This window comes from Lepisosteus oculatus, chromosome 13, assembly GCF_040954835.1.
Source record: "Lepisosteus oculatus isolate fLepOcu1 chromosome 13, fLepOcu1.hap2, whole genome shotgun sequence".
Taxonomy (NCBI): Eukaryota; Metazoa; Chordata; class Actinopteri; order Semionotiformes; family Lepisosteidae; genus Lepisosteus; species Lepisosteus oculatus.
Genome location: NC_090708.1, coordinates 16,610,001 through 16,627,798, shown reverse-complemented (window position 1 = coordinate 16,627,798; position 17,798 = coordinate 16,610,001). Strand labels below are relative to the sequence as shown.

General features: G+C 39.7%; 1 protein-coding gene across 4 annotated transcripts in view; it reads right to left on the bottom strand.

The window, feature by feature from the left end:
* The window catches only part of sphkap (SPHK1 interactor, AKAP domain containing), a 98,318-nt gene that overhangs the window by 24,819 nt on the left and 55,701 nt on the right, over positions 1-17,798 (bottom strand). For 3 of the 4 annotated variants that reach the window (XM_015361425.2, XM_015361428.2, XM_015361429.2), the window contains exon 3: positions 4,249-4,363. In XM_015361425.2, the coding sequence (XP_015216911.2) occupies positions 4,249-4,363 (115 nt within the window). Of the gene's footprint in view, positions 1-4,248; positions 4,364-8,230; positions 8,301-17,798 lie in introns of all 4 variants that reach the window. The other variant, XM_015361426.2, reaches the window with a different exon arrangement.

The following is a 17,798-nucleotide window of genomic DNA, read 5'->3' as shown; positions in this document are numbered from 1 at the left end:
TTTTATGAGATTGATCAAAGGCCTAGCAATTGTCAGTCCAAAGCGCCACACTTCAGCCAACTCAAGAGCCGGGAGACCTCGACTTGACTTGATGAGAGCTGAGAGTGCTTAATAAACACAGGACGGCAGAGTTCTTCTTGGCTGTTTTGCTAATCAGAGGTACTCTCACCGGGGCTACTGGGAGCAAACGCAGACAGTAGAACATTCCAGTTTTAGAGCTATTTTATCCCTTGCATTCCCCTTCAGCTCCTCCTGGAGGAATAAGATGGGAAGGAATGCATTAGAGAGGCTGGCTCAAGTGTGTGTGTGTGTGTGTGTGTGTGTGTGTGTGTGTGTGTGTGTGTGTGTGTGTGTGTGTGTGTGCGTGCGCGTTTTGCAGGCCAGCAGTAAGGTTTACAACACTTTCACCATTTTTTTATGCTGTAGCGAATAATTAAGTTAATGGGTTGTGTGCCTTTTCAGAAGTAAGAGATGGGGGTTGAACGCGGTGCCGATTTATCCTGCATCAGCAAGGCGAGAAGTGTATGTGTTTCTAGTGTGCCCAGCCTCTGCTCGACAGAGCCCTGCGGTTTGAGCTGCAAGCCGATTTGCTCTTGTTTCACGCAATAAGCCTACATTGTAAGGGGAGCAGGGAAGAAAATATGTGTCTGTATTTCTTTGAATTAATACAAACGAATAGCTCAAACATTGCTTTCATGTGATTTGCACATCCTTCATACAGCTGCATGCTACCCTTCCTGATAGGCATGTTTAAAGGGAACAAGACAGTCACAGGTGGCTGGCTTCTGGGATAAATGGCTTATGAGCTGTGTTTGGGAAAGTTCAAGCTTGAGTTTATTGTCATATGTACCTCAGCACAATGAAATGCATGCCTGCACGTTTTCCTCACATGACAAATTCCTCAATAGATGACATAAAAGATGCCATAACATTGACATAGAAAATGACATCCCAATTCTTGAAGACAGGAACAGGGTAGAAGCAATACAGTAAGTCTAACCAGCATTTAGATAACAGATGTGTGCACTATTCAGAAGTGGCAGTATTTTGAGTTCAGTGAAAAACAGAGGGTTGTAAGTGGAGATGGGAGGATTTCAGAGGTGGGGTTTAGGAGTCTTATGGTGGGGCTGAAGATTTCTTTGAAAGTTTAAGTTAGAGTGTTGCTTGGGCAGAAGGATAATGCCAGAAACCCAAACATACCTGTCAGAAAGAAATAATTTTGGATCTATTTTTCTCACTAAATCTCACTAATCCTGATCTCTTTCCTTTGATAGTCCTGATGCTTTGATATAAACTGGACCTGTGTTGCTCTTTGCAATACACTGCCCTACCAAAAAAGAAGAAAATACTCCCTACAGCAGATTGGTCAACAACATCATGGCACTAGTTCCACTAGATGAGCTCTGGTCCTGGAGGGCTCCAGTTCGGTCAGTCCAGTGGTCTACATCCCTGTTCCTGCCAAGCCCCGGTCCTGTCAGTCCAGAGGTCTCCCACCCGATGTGAAGCCTCAGTCCTGTCAGTCCGAGAGTCTCCCACCCAGGTCCTGTGAAGCCCCAGTCCTGTCAGTCCAAGAGTCTCCCACCCTGGTCCTGTAAAGCTCCAGTCCTCAGTCCATGAGTCTCCCACCCAGGTCCTGTGAAGCCCCAGTCCTGTCAGTCCATGAGTCTCCCACCCAGGTCCTGTGAAGCCCCAGTCCCGTCAGTCCGAGAGTCTCCCACCCAGGTCCTGTGAAGCCCCAGTCCTGTCAGTCCAAGAGTCTCCCACCCTGGTCCTGTAAAGCTCCAGTCCTCAGTCCAAGAGTCTCCCACCCTGGTCCTGTGAAGCCCCAGTCCTCAGTCCAGGAGACTTCCTCCCTGGTCCTGTGAAGCCCCAATCCTGTCAGTCCAGGGGTCTCCCACCCTAATCCTACAGAGCCCCAGTTGGTTCAGTCCAGGGGTCCCCCACCCTGTTCCTTCCAAGCCCCGGTCCTGTCAGTCCAGAGGTCTCCCACCCTAGTCCTGTGAAGCCCCAGTCCTGTCAGTCCGAGAGTCTCCCACCCAGGTCCTGTGAAGCCCCAGTCCTGTCAGTCCAAGAGTCGCCCACCCAGGTCCTGTGAAGCCCCAGCCCTGTCAGTCCAAGAGTATCCCACCCTGGTCCTGTAGAGCCCCAGTCCTGTCAGTCCAGGAGTCTCCCACCCTGCTCTTGGAGAGCCACAGTCCAATTTCCAAAGGTCTGGAACAATTCAGAAGTGATCACTTTAATGGAGGGGAGACTACAATTACGTAATTTAGAGATCACTCGGAACAAAAACAAGAATATACTCTACTGAACCAGGGTTGGAGATGTTCAAAAATGAGAAAAGGGACCACTCACTAATCTTCTTAGAAGACATGAAAATGGCTGTCTGTCCATTAAGCTCATCAACCAGATTTTTATTATTGTTTTTCGCACCTACCAACTACTGCCCTGCACTCCCCGGAGGTTAACTGAAATGACAGATTCTGGCAGGAAACACGAAAGAAATGACAGGTCTGATGTTGCTTTTAAACGAATGCAAATGTCTCCACTGTAACTGAAAGATAATAGCAATATATTGTTGTTTTAGGCAATAAGGAAGTGAAGGGGAAGAAATAGAAACAAAGCTAACAAAAACAGAACAAAAACAACTATTTTTTTCTTATACTGCAATACAGCAGGTGAGCTCTAATGATGTTTTCAATTTAAAACACTTTAAGCCTGCTTCACAAATCACATTGTGCCTTTCTTGAACCTGGCTGAACGCGATTGCTCGTTGATGTGTTTACCCCAGGAAGGACAAATCAGTATAAAGAGCAGTTCAAAAGACTTCAAAAGACAGCTCTAAAACTGCACAAATTGAAATTACGATTAACAGGCACGAAGCACTTGTAGAGGCACATACATCTCAGACTCTTAATTGACAAGTATCCCATTTACTAATTAGACTGGGAAAGGTGGGGTCAGGCATAACACCAATTACAAATGAATAAACATTAACAAACTAGCATTTATAAGATGTTTTCAGTAATACAACAAGTATATGCCTTAGAATGAACTCTTAAAACAAGGCTTTTCACAGGCATCGCAATGTTCACGACTGTGATTCGTTATTATTTCGTCTTTCAAAAATTTCCAAACGAGTGACCGGCCTACTTGACAGGTGAACTGCCACGCCCCAAGCAATCATTAATCAGATACACTTAGCAAGATTTAAAGGAGTTTAGCTTGGAAGCCCTAAATAAATCTCAGTTCACATTAATGAAGCAAGCTTTCAGAAATAAGCCTGGTAAATTTCCTCTTGCTGGAAGCTAATATGCAATAAAAAACTTTCAGGGTTCCTCCACGGCGAACAGTGTCAGAATGAATCTATTTTTACACCTGAAAAATGTTATTTTTATTATGAAAACAAAACAATGCCTCCATAAATAAAACATGCAGAAACTTGTTCTACTTACGTTTAAAGCTACAGGAAAAATATCTGGTAATAAAAAGAGAAGTCTTTTCCTACTTTAAAAAAAATCCTTTATTAGCAAAGTTATTGATGCCCACAAAACAAATTGGTTATTAAGCGTGTTGAGCGTGTTGCTTTATTTTGAAATCAATTACTGTTCAGTAGATCAAAAAACATTTATGAGGAAAAGACCAATCAAACTTTGCAATTTTACTTTTCCCGAGTTTCTCCAGCACCATGATAAAAAGTGAAAGTTCCGAGTACCTTCACTAAATTATTCATGATATTCGTTTTAATAATAATTTAAAAGTTTCCATACGTGTCGTTCTGTTCAGTTGCATGAACAGAAATATTAATCTTTGTTCTCTCACGTTTTCACTCAGTTTACTACATTTAGAGAGATTTGGCTCGTTTAATGTGTCTATATGGTGTAAAGGAATGACTTTGTGACCATTATAAACGTGGTTTTTCTTAAACTTTTTTGGGCTTCTGTGCTGATGAAGACTGGAATTCGACAGGAATGGCGGAATCACATTTGGCCGAGATCTCTCATGAAAAAGTACAATCTAGATCAGTTATCTTGTCCATTAAATACAGTATGTGTATGTTCTTGAATTCTATGCTAAAATGTAATACTAAAGTAGCCCGTTAGTGTACAGGTGTCCCACCATATCTTCAGAGATTGTGAGAGACTTGTAGACTTTTTAGATACGTTGTATCCTTTGGGAACGTTTTGGTGCGCAAAGGGATGTTGATACTGTGGACTCTGGGATGTCGAATTGCGGCTAAGAGGTACTTACCTTCTTGCAAGCAGTAACTGAGCTATCCAAACTGCTGCTTGTGCTTGCTCCCACTGTGTCAAGGGAATCTTCTAAATTCTCAGAAATCTCACGCATCGGCGTAGTTTCAAAATTACTGAAAAAAAAAACATTAGTATGTTGTAAATATCTAAAAGAAAAAATCTTGATGCGTTATTCACAAAGGGAAATCAGCATTGGTTTCTTAAAAACATGAAAATGTACGGATCAATCAGAACCTTGATGTCAGAAGTTCTGTCAAAATCTAATTAACAACGATAAAAATTTAAAGGGCTAGCGTACTCAATATGTTAGCGTCTGCCTTTATCTCGCCAGGCTGAGTAAATAACTACTAGGGCCGCACGTTTAAGGCTGAAAAAATCCACCTGACTTGTAAGGAATGAACAAGCGAGGGTGCTGTAAAGATGAAGGAGGGGGCTCCTCAGGCAAAACATTACTGCCTAAAAGAGCGGATTAATGACCTCGTCGTGAACATCTGTTAAAAACACCAGAATAAAAAAATGATCGAATTTGTTCAAAGCTATGTGAAAACAAAAATGTCAAATGTAATCTTACACCCAGCACGACCGACTAAGGACATCAAAATGACAAAAATCTGCTTTGATTCCAACCATGTACTATTTTGAAATATCTTGGCAATTTAAGCATCCAGTTCTATTTTTCACCACAGAAAAACAAAAACAAAAAACAACATTAAAACAAAGTTTTTTTTCCATCTATGTGCAAAAAAAATGGAATCTGTAACAACAATAACAAGAAATATACCAGATCTTCATTAAGATTGTTCAAGTCATCAAATATACAGTAAATAGGACCTTAAGAATTCTGTAGTTGCAGAAGCACATCCAAGATGAATTTTGACACTTTCAACATTTTCAATAACGGAAGTCCAGGACTTATGTGACTTTTTAATGTGTTAATGTTGGTGCTGAAGCTCCATGAGAGAATGTGCAGTAATAGCAACAGAACTGGTTATAAGGCTGCTCTTTATTCCTGCTCACTGTTTGTATCATTCAGATAGAATCTGAATCTGATCAAAGAAAAACAGCCACAGCTCGTCCTCCTGATTTCCATTTGGATTTATGGTATCTTGAACTCTTGGACGCCTCAATCCTTTTTTGTAACACTGCATTTTAAGTGACTTGAGGAGTTCTTCAACTGTTCTGCATTGTGAGTGAAAGTGAAAAACCCACTTTTTTGTGTAGAAAAACCATATGTTATTTTAAGGGGAATAAAGGACAGAAATAAGGCCCAAATTTTAAGATTACCAGGTGAGTATCGGGGCCACTTGTAATTTACCAAAGGGAAATACCAGTGTGGCCATAAGATGGGCATGTGTTTATTAAGGGATTTAATGCTGTGATGTTAACCAAGATTCCTGTCTTTTAAATGGCATTCATTTTCTCTTTGAGTTACCTGACAAACTGAATCATCCATAAGCAATGTCTTTGTCGGCTAATTTTCCTTGAATTTCCCTTTCATTTGTTTTCCTGAGGGAATTAAAGTATAAAGTTTTGGCTCTGCTGATTTTTTTTTTCAGTTAATACAGCAGCAAAGAAAGATTGCCTGGAAATGTCAATGGTTATGATTAAAGAGATACTGTCAAAATATACTTCCTTCATTCAATCCTGCTTACATACATGTGGCATGCGGTGTCAGATTATTTTTTTATTCATTTTATACCTGAAGGTACTATTTTGGAAAAGGTTACTTACTATCTTTCTCTGCACCAATCCGAGCCTGGACAGTCTCAACAAACAGAGCCGCTGACTTCGAATGCAGGTACAGGTAACTATTTATGACCTTTACACTCCTGGTTAGAAGACTGGGTCATCACCAGACTACGACAGGGATTATTCCCAATTTGTCTGGGAAAATTGGGAATGTTTTGGGATTAGATGGCCAAGATTTTTCCTATCTCGCTGAAAACAGCTCCTCCTGTGACCTGCCGGGCGATTACCGCTTATAATAAGATAAGTGAGAGACGGGTGGCTCTTCCAAATGGCAGACTTACAAATAAGAAATAATTGACAATTTCAAATCTGTACCAAAAATCAAATCCTGTCAAGTGCAATCAATAAAAACAACATTGCAGATACATCTAAAAAAGACTGCACGTCAAGATTAGAAAATTGAAATGTGCATTCCAATACATTTTTAATTTACCCAGGAAACAAATATTTTAATTATTTGCTTTTTCTGCATTTCTTAATACAAGGACTGCATGTAGCTGATTAACAATACGGAGCAATTTTGGAATTTTTAAAAAAGTCCATTGTCCTAGACCTTCAAAACTTTTTGTATAGAATAATTTAATAGCAACAAGTACTCCCCAGGAGTATAGGAATCAAATTGTAACCCTTTTTAGATTTTAAGGAGAATCTTGCTATTGCAATCTTATTGATCAATATTCTGAATACAATATCAATCTCAGTATACAGATTCTTACTTTGTAGAGTTTAAATTATATTAGACTGAAGAGTCCTTATGTATTATTTGGGCTGAGAGTGTTAGTGGAAATGAAGATAGTCCAGAGGGAAAGACCTGTTGATCATCTACTGTACTAATGTGATGAAATTCTATTGTGAACAGAACACATTTTAAAACCAAAACCAAATTAAATATTTAATACTCACCGTTGTTAAAAAATGATCAAATGAATCTTTCTGATATAAAACTGATTTATTTAACATCAAATTACTTTTTGGATTATTAGTGCAACATATTGGAAAATTCCAGTAAAGTCAATCTACTTTACATTACTAAAGTAAAATTAGGGACTGAAAAAATGTTTAAATGTTTCAATCCCTAATTTGCTATCGTCCCATAACAAAGCCAAGAATAAGGTTTTAATTTGAATTTTCAAGAAATAGATTGCCAAAAAGGATGGGAAAATAAGAAATGAGACCTGAAAAAAATGTTTTAGGATGGCTAAGCTTAATTCACATTCATTACATTGGTTTTTTAAATTAGGCTTTTAAAAACAAATCAATTTTCTTCTGCATCTAATTATGGTTGTAATAATCGGAAAACTAAATTGTTATGTTAGGAATAGAAAATAGGGACTTGTTATTTTAGGATTAAAGAAATGAAATAAGATGAAAGGGAAAAGATAAAATCAGAGGTTCACTCTACAACTAGGAAGTAAGCATATTCTTAGTGAATAACTGTATAGAGAAACTATATATTGATTAATTTGTATTTACATATATTTGGGAAGTTAAGCAGAAAATGAGGTGGTTTTAGAATTATTTGTAGAATATTAACATGTTTAATTGCACAAGCAATTCCAAGCCAATGATCTCTAAAAAGCCCTGGTAAACCAAAACAAATTTCACGATACAGTATACTATATGTCATGTACTGTACAAGTGCTATGCAGCTCATTCAAACTGTACTCGGTTAAGCCTTTTTGCAAAATGCAACCTTAAGTTGTTGTGCACTAGTTTGATCATTGTGCGTTTCAAAGACTGTACATGTATATTAGGGGAAAATGTTGCAACGTTTCTGGAACAAAGCATGTTTCTAATTCTCTAGGTGTTCCAGTACATATTACTGTACATCTATTCAGTTAAAGCCTTTTTTTCTTCTTCAGTAATGCTTGCATGCTCAATTTTGAGAATGACATGCCTGCAGCAAGAATTGTTTACTGCTTTTAACATGCGAGAAATCCAGAGAGGAATTTTGCTGAAAGATGATAAATATGCAATGCTATTGGAGTAATTCCTTGTCTACTATCTTTTAAATGTAATAAAAATGGATGTTTTACATTTTAATTAGAGGCATTTTCTATATTTGCTTTTGCATTCAGTCAAAGGCATCTTTTAAACCCCTGATGGTAATAGCGCCATATACTGTACTGTAGAATACTGGTCAAATAAATACAGTACCAGGAAAGACTTCTGTTAGAAAGCATGCAGCTGGTGCACTAGAGAAGCAACAATTACAACAGATACGCACGTACCTTGGTATACTGAGGAAGCACTTAGTACCAGCCATCCTTCCAAAGGCAAAGAACCACAAATCCCGTTTTTCTGTCCTCCGTAAGAGAAGACAAAATCGATATATTTCACATCAGTCCTGAAGACAGTGCCTCAGCCTTGATCTACCTCTGAGTGTGTTCAACTGAGAAATACCATCACTTCAGCCAGCGTGACTCACGGAGGGTTTATACTTAGCTCAGCACAGCCAGAAGCAATGACATTCGGTTTGAGTAATTGCAGAACATTGATTGCATGAGACAGTATAACCTTGTCCCATATAGAAATCAAAATTTCTGGACACCTGTTCAGAGATGTATTTAATATTGCTCTGTTATAGAAATTAACGTATTGTTTAGTTCTCATTTCACAGCATTTCTGCAGTGCAGTTGCTGCAACTTATTAGGACAAATTCATTTGCCTGTGATACAGGTAATGCAGTAAGCATTGTAGACCCTTATTTCATGTCAATCGCACATCTTTTTGGGTGGTGTTGAATTTTCGAGTTTTATAGGTAAGTGATTATTTATTTATTTATTATGCACTGTGTCCCTGTTACTCAAGTATAAAACTACACAACGAAGCAGAACTGATAAATTTACTTAGATGTTTTAAAAAACAGCATTGTCTTTCCTGTTTGCAAATTGGTTGATCTGCTTTTGTAGGATGAGAAACATATTCTTATTCAAGATCGGTTCAAGTCGACAGCTTTGCTTATAAAGTACAGATTTTTTAAAGAAACTGGAGCACATTTCTCTTAACAGCCATGCTGTGGAAAATCACGCAGCTGCCAGCTTCACGACCCAGAAACATCACAGAGGCCATTCGGAAAATAAAAGATTTGGCTGAACAGTTGACTGCAAACAGACACACTCTGTTGTTTCATCACAGTGATACTTTACATCAGATGATCAGATTGTACAGACAGCATTTTTCTGTCAACATTTGTGAGGTTTTTATTATTTTGACTCCTTCTCATTTTAGTCAAGTGTCAACAAGCTAGCATAAAAAAATAGTTTAATGGCAAAATTCATCTTCCAGGAATGGCACAAGGCATCTGGATTTAAGTGAAAGAAAGATTGGAAATTGTATTCCCTGTGAAAACATATCCTGTGTGGTGTGCCTTGTTTAAAATATCTGTGCTTTTTCAGTACGTTCCCTAGTAAATTCCAATAATTTCAAATCAATGTTACCTCATTTCAAAGCTTCATGTTGCTGTATATGAACTGTACTTGTCAGCTGTTCATATTTTTATATTTGTGCTACATCCAGGTCTAAATTCTCTGGATGGTCTAAATTCTGTCTGCATCCCTTTTCCCTCTACTGTGCTATTATTAATTGATAAACTTTTGCCTCTTTTTTGTTAGAAAATATTTAGAGGAAACAGAATAGCAAGTCAGAGTTCTGATGCATCATAATTATGATGTTTAGAAGAGTTAATCTGTGTGGAGTTTGTATGTTCTCCCTGTCTATCCGTGGGTTTCCTTCGGGTAGTTTGTTTCCTCCCACAGCCCAAAAACATACTTGTACGTTAATTGGCTTGTCGAAAAATTGGCCCTGGTGTGAGTGTCTTTCGGCACTGCAATGGACTGGTATCCCATCCAGGGTGTATCCTGCCTTGTGCCTTTTGTTTGCCAAAATAGGCTCCGGCTTGGTGCATGGATGGAAAAGGAGATAATGATGTTATCCTTGAATAGTTATAGAAACCTGGTGGTCGGGTCATATGATTCAATGAGAAAGCAAGCGCCACAGTTCTCCTGTCTCTGAATCTGGGTACGGGTTAGTCTCGCTTTCTTCACCTAACAAGGGCTGACAAAATCTTACTGCAGTCATGTATGCTGGCTTCGGGCTCATTTTGTCTGAAGTTTCTCTCCAAGATGTAGGAAATATTTTTTTCCGCAGTACTAAACATGATGTATCAATTTCCCCTCTGAACTGACCTGTCTTTGCTCTGCTGCTCTGCTGAGTTGAAACTGCTATTTTGCATTCAGACGCATTATTTCTCACCACATTAATTCTTTTTTTTAAACTTTTTGACATTTTGACTTTCAGACTCAAATACAGCATCAGTTTCTGGGCCAAAGTGTGAGGCGCTCCCAAATGTATTGACGTCAGGGGCTAGCTGAGTGTCGCAGTAGGTTAAGTCACGATGGAAGTCAGCCATCACTTTCAACCTGGGCTGACTGTGGTCAGGGATCCCAAGCGATTGGTGAAGTACTGGCAGGCTTGCACTGGCTCTGAGTCAGCCTGTCTTGCTGGACAGCAGTGACCCAGGGGTATTCCCGGACGCTGTGCTAACAGTGTGAGGTACATCCCTCTTCCGTTCGCTGCCAATTCTCTCATGAAGCGCTAGGAGCTCACAGCATGTGTGGTGACAAGTCGCTCAACAGTGGGCATGTTGGAGCTGAGCCCTCACCGTCCTCATTCCCCATGGGCTGATAGAGGAGTTGAAGCCAAGCTGATTAAGAAAGGCCAACTGCAGATAGGGAGTGTATAAAAAGTAACAGAAATTGAATTCCAAATTAAATACCATCCATCCATGGTCTAACCTCTTTATCCTATACAAGGTCACTGGGGAGCTGGTGCCTATATTGCAAGCACAAGGCAGGATACACCCCGGGCGGGACGCCAGTTCATTGCAGGGCAGACACATACAGTACATGCACACACTCACACCAGGGCCAATTCACTAAGAAGCTAATCAACCTACCAGGATGTCTTTGGGATGTGGGAGAAACTTAGAGCACCCAGAGGAAACTCCCACAAACATAGGGAGAACTAGAAACTCCACAGAGATAGCACCCCGGGTCTGGAATTGGATCCAGAGTCCCAGTGCTGAGAGGCAGTAATGCGAACCACTGCTCCACTGTGCCAAAATATATTTATATTGAAACAAGCATGAATCTAAATATTCCTGACTGTAAGATCTCACAGATGTTGAAAGGAATGCTGTTGTTTTTTTTCTTTGTGGTTCTTTCCCAGGCCAGGCAACTCTACCAAGTCTCTCCATTGATGTGCAAAGTCATTGTCCTACCACAGCGGTCATGCATTTTAAAGCCTAGATCTACCAATCCTGCCGGGGCCTTTCAGGCTGACGGTAACTTTCAAAGAATGTTTAATGTCATTATAGCGCTAACTATTCTGTGATCTTCTTGCAAAGGAATAACAACCAGCAGGTAATTACCGTTATTTTCTTAGTTAATGCCAATGTCAGTAACTGATAGCCTCTCAGAGTCCCTGTTCCAAGGGTCATTAACTGGGTAACTGTTTTCCTTCAAAGCCTTGCAATTCGCTTTAATGACAGCTATACAGGAGGTATGCAGGATCTTTCTGCACAATCCAGTGTTTTATTTAACTAAATATGTAAGAAAAGGTGAACTGAAGTACAGTTTAATAAAGGCTATTGTGTATGAGGAATAATTCTGATGTAGGCATCCCAACTGCTTAAGGTATGCAAACTGCCTTTCCTCCACATACATTTTCTGTGTGCTTCACTTTCTCAGAGACACACTAACAAGTATCTGAATGTTTTATGCATTCATTTAAATCCAGGCACGTTTTCCCCATTTCAGCCAGAGAGCTGATTTCAAAGTGAAATGTTTTTTTCAATTCGAGGAGACTGACACTTGGCTCCACAAAATGAGGCCAAAGTATTCACTCCCTGAGGCGATGGCTTCACAGTAGCCTTTATAACAAACAAAGGCATCTGATGCTGAAGAAAAGTAAAGGAGATATCAAACATGTCATGCAACAAAATTGAACTGGCTTTAAAAAGAGGTGGTAGAGGGAGAGGAGGGGATTTGCCCTAGTGACAATGCGGATGTAATTGAGCTTTTGAGAAAGGTTTAAACTAATGATTGATAAACCCTCATGAGTTACACTTCAGGGGGGTGAATATCAGAGAATGAGTCAGCTGAGAATAAATGAAAAAAAAACAGACCCTGAATTCAATGATTATTTTTACTTTGCTGTTTCAACCTTTTGACAACTGTGTTACTTCCCACTGCATATACATTACCTGTATTATCCTCCTCTTTTCTCTCCCAAGATACCAGTGACACCAGGTCAGTATATTTTCCCTCCAAACAAGGTGTTCTGCCTTTTCATTCGTGTCCTGTGAGATTTCTCTCCTGGCTTCTTTGCAATTATCAGTGATTTCTTTTCGTCTTATGCCAACTACATGAAGAGACGTCAGGGTAATTTTTAAAATGCTCATTGGAACCGAGGTGCACAGTCTGGGAAATGAAGGGAAATTACAAATGTGTTGTAGGAGACTGGGGGTAGTGGAGAGTGTCGACAGGGCAAGCACTGATCTCTAAACTGAGCTGTGCTGAAAACGGCACAGTTACAGCAAAGGGCACCCTTCTTTCTGAGTGTTTCACCATCAATTAGGAGACCATTGCAGCTGTGAGCTTCTCTTTCCTGATAGCCAAACACCAAGCCACAGACCGACTGCAGAATTGTCCAACACTGATATACTGTAAAACCACACACTGTTGAACAGTCAGACAGACACAGACTGTCCAGATCTCCAGAATTTGTTTGCAAACAGTCTCACAGGTACAATATACTGCAGTGCTGTTTACAGTTTCATTATTGCAATTTTGAAACCTGTCTAAGCCACTTTACTTTTCAAAACACCTAAAAGAAAGGTAAGAGTTAACTGTAATAGAAACCTTCCTCCAGGATAAGAAAAATGTTTTAATTAACCAGATCCTCACGGGTGACGTTCAGCAAGTTCTTTCAATGTTTGTATTCAAAAGTAATTATTTCCACTTAATTTTTTTCCATGCTGTTTCATGAGAGGTGGCGCATGTCACTATCGCTTCAGGATGTAATAAGGTCAATCTATGTGCACGCTGTTAATCTCATTGAAATCATAGGTCACTGACAATATATTCTGATTGACAGCAGTGACGGTTTAAGGAGACTACACAGATCACAGTAACATTGGCCTATATTTTCTGACAGCAATCAGAATCAGGCAAAAAGCATGGGAAGACCTTCACTGCCACATTTAGAACTGGACTGCAGCTGTGTCACGCCCATAATCTGCACCTCTCCACCAGCAAGTTTCTGAAGAGCTGCTGTTGTCTTCTTGCTGAAATTTATGGTGAAGGCATCAGTTATCAACGACCTTCCATGTGTAGCAACCTTTTTATAATCAGTCACATTGAGATTTGTTCTCATTTACCCTTGTGCACATTTACTACCCATTTGTTTTGTAACCTTATGCTAAGGCATTTTGTAAATGTTTTAAACTGAAAACGCTTTCAGGTGAATCCTATATCTCTGACTTGTTAGCTTTAAATAATATATTTACAGTTCAATAGATATTTCTTAATAATAACTTTTGATGATACTGTACCATTTTCTAAGTGACTTATGGAGACTGGAGTAAAGGCACTATTATCAAGCCAGCTCTAACTCTAGGACTCTAGTTTTACATCTCCTCCAAAGAACAGGACATACTGTAGCAAGGTCAAGTAACTTGCTAAGGGCAACTCAATGATTCAGAGGTAAAGCTGGGGGCTTGAATTGAGCACCTGCTGCTACCAAGCCATTTTCTTTACTCCATGATCCACCTCACTGCCTCAATTACACATCTCTTATTTGTACAATTTTTAAAGCACCACAACACCATGGTGTTTACTGTTAAAAAGGTGTTCTATGAAATGGAATCCTATTAATAGGGAGTCGATTTGTATTCCTTTATTTTACTAGTTAAGCCAATTGAGAAAAAGGAGACACATTTGAATACAAGGGTATTAAGTGGAGCACGTTGAGTAACGTTTTTTCCTGAAGTAACCAACACCATCGTTTCACCTGGATTTGAACCCGTGATGTTCAACCCTGGGGCTTCAAATCACTATACCATGCTGATATGTATTATTCTTACTGTTGTTCAAATAAAATAATCTTTCATTAGTGTTTTAAGCACATGAATTAATTAATAACACAGAGGAAACAAGCATGTTAATATCTAAAGAAAACATTTACTGACATAAAGCTTCTCATGCAATATAAATGGTGTTATTTAACAGATGTTTGAAAATAAGTCACATTCTAATCTCACACATCTGTTCTCCTAAACGTGAGCACTCTCTGTCTGCACATAACTGTTTTCCACTCCCCTCCATTCATCCCACCAACACTCTTGCGGCTGCCTCCCTGGTCCATTCCTCAGAAGTGAGGAACAATTTGAAAACAATGATCTTTGGCCAGCCCTACCTTTTCCTTAGCCAGGCAAATTAACACCAAAGATTAAGTACGTTATTCCTTTATGTTCATTGCTTTGTTGTTATTAGAATTTGACCAACCTACTGAAATAACTGTATAGCAAATTATACAGCATCTTAAAGTAACACATTTATTTGAAGCAAGTTCTGCACAAAACAAACGTCACAAGTACTGACAGTCAGCTATCAGGAAACCTCCAATGCAGTCCCACTGCTGAAAGTGTATTCCCCACTTGGAATTCACTGGGAGATGCTGGGGTTGGTAGATTATAGTAGAGTCCCCCTGACCATGAACCCTGAGCATGGATAGTGCGATTGTAGTCCTTGTGGATTGACTGACTTGGCAGCCTCTGGGGCCCAAAAACATAAGCACCCCTGATGTACTGAGAGTCAGTTCGAGAGGCCATGTCCCATGACTGGGAGCTGGACTCTCAGAGGCGGAGAAGGAAGAACGGTTCTGTGCTGTGAGATACTCCTACAGGGACCAGTTTGAGAGCAGCTGCTGGATCCCAAGCTGAGCTGGATGCTGCGGATGTGCGGCGCGAAGCAGGATATTAAATGTCCCCTGACTGACAGAGTCATTTTGAGAGGCACTGCCTTGTGTTTGGCAGTTGGGCCCTCAGGGGACAGGGAGGAGGGGAGGAATGAGTAGATCGACGCGGTGGGAAGTATGGAAGCCGGGGGTCCCCTCTGGCTCACACAGTGAGAACCTCCCCGGAAGGGGGCAAGGAGGCGCTGCCAACCCGAGGTTGGGGAAGTGAGCCTCACTTACCCCTCAAGGGGAACCTGGATGCAAAGGGAGCGCAAAAATAGAAAGAGGAGGAGGTGCAGAAAGGAGGTGGGGGGAATTCAAAACTCCTTTTCCTCAAGCATTTGAGAACTTGAAGTTTCAATACAGAGTAGACAACTACATACTGTAACAGAGGACATAGAGGGGCCTCAGTTTCTCCGTCCCCCACCCCCTGAACATCACCTGGCAGTAATGATTAAAACAGGCCAAGTGCCTCAGTTTGGGCCAATAGCGTTTCATAGTTACGTGGGTTGGCTACCCCTTTGAGACTGCTCTCTGTCAGTATACTGTATGTGGAGGCTGTGCAACCCCGTGAGGCAGCAATATTGCAGCTTCCTCCAGCAACAGGGAGAGCTGGGCCTCTCTTGGCACGTGCCTCCCTGGAGGTGCTGTCACCTGGAGCCTGTCAAGGAGAAGAGTCCTGCACATTCTCCCCGGAGCTGCTGAAAATGTCAGGGATGAACTTTCGGAGCATGTCTTGCGTGGCCTGCTGGTAACAGCAATAAAAGGGGGGGAAATCATGTGTGATGGGATGAAAATGAGTGAGAAAGTGAATCACAGCTCATTCCTCATTCCTGAAAGAGAGCCAAGGCCACACCATATGCACTAACACAAGGTGAGGCAGTTTGCTGCTGCACATGAGCCACAATCCTTGTGAAGCCCTCACTGGAGCTCTGAGTGCCTCGGCACCCCCACAATGTTAATCAGGGGACATCTGGCACCATTTGGAGAGAGCAGTGCGGGTTTATGCACCATACTGGGTGTTGTTGTTGTGCTTTTGTTCAAGTGGCGTAATTCCACATAAGACTTAATCAGAGCATGTTTGTTTCCTGACAGATTGACTTTAATTAAAAGCGTCAGGGGGAAAATATTCCAGCTCCGATCACTGCCGTGATAGCTTTCTGGGGTTGTATCATATCTGTGATTGATTTTCCTTCTTAAAATGAAATGTATTAAATGTTGCCCAAGTGTTGCATTTTAGATGCTTAAACTTTTATTTAACAGTAGGTGGAAGGGAAAATAATTATTAATTCAAATTATGAATTACAATTATTAATTAAAAACAAACATGAATATTGTTAGCACAGAAGCAGATTCTTTATCAAACAACCACAATTGCATTTTACTACAGCAATGCACACTAGTGTAGAAGTAACCGTTTTTAAGCATTATATGAAATTCCCCTTAATCTCCCCAGCGTTTTTTTTATAACATATTTTATGATTAGTCTTTTTATTCATTTAAAAATTAAAACGGCTTTTTATTTACTTTAAAATAGATTGAGCCAATCTTTGAAAAAAGAACAATATCCTGTGCATTTGACATTATCTTAAGGCAGCAGACGTTAGGGCTCTGGACTCCTACCTAGAGGGTAGCGGATTCAGATCTCACAGGAAGCACAGCTTTTGTCTTCCCCAGTGAGAAACTTTGTTCAAACTGCTGCAGTTAATTTGCTCATATTGCTATTTGATTGCAGTATGTGACCAGATTGTTGTAGTTAAAAGAGAATTTACTTTTGGTTTGATACAGTATTAATAACTGGTTTAATAAAGGATATAACAGCATTTCAGGACATCCCAAAGTCATTTTAGGAAATCTTGAAATCAATCATTGATATGCTCGGTGTAGTTTTATTGAGATGACTCAGTTTTTTTTCTGAGCAATCTAGAAATTATTTAGAGGTTTTTCATGAATTCTAAATATTTGAAGATGTTTTTAAATGCATGGTATGGTATTGAGGGAGTTCTTATACTCTCTAGGACATTATCTCTGAAGAAGGATTGTAAGGTTGAACAGATTTACTGAAACACCCTATACCACCAGTCAGTTATAGCAGCTGAAATCAAGAATTTGAACAAATCTAACTCTTATGAGAATAACCTACAATAACTGGGGCATTTGTACAGAAACATTAAGATTAAATTTGTGAGGTTAAGTCTTACTTGGCTGATTCAAATGAGAACTGATAACACTTTGTTAAATTTAAAGCATGTTGTTTTACTGTGATTTTTTCGAGCGCTAATTGCTCAGAAAATGCAAAAATCCTTATCACAGGCTGGTAGATCCACAGACAATGCTGTCTAGATCATTGTTACTGAGACCAGGAAGTCAGAATTTGTTAAGAATGTTTGTTATTTGTTAGGAACCCCAAATCAGCACACCATGCTGTGAAAACAACTCATTTTAAATTAATGAAATTTTTAAAATAGAAATCTCAGATTAACTGTGAAAACGTATTTGCATAAAAAGCATGAATAATTGTATTTAGATCATTTTATAAAGATTACTAACAGTAATACCTTGTTCTTGAAAAGCCCACAGGAACAAAGTTTGGGTGGGTACTATTAAAGTTGAAACACTATTAATCCATTTAACTATGCTCTACTGTGCAATCCAGTTTATTATTTATATTTGCTTTAATTAATGCCGTTATGGTATTTAATTATCAATCAAAAATATACTGTACATGTGAAAACAATTCTCATTATTTATTATTCGATTTCTCCATGCCTCCACAAAACA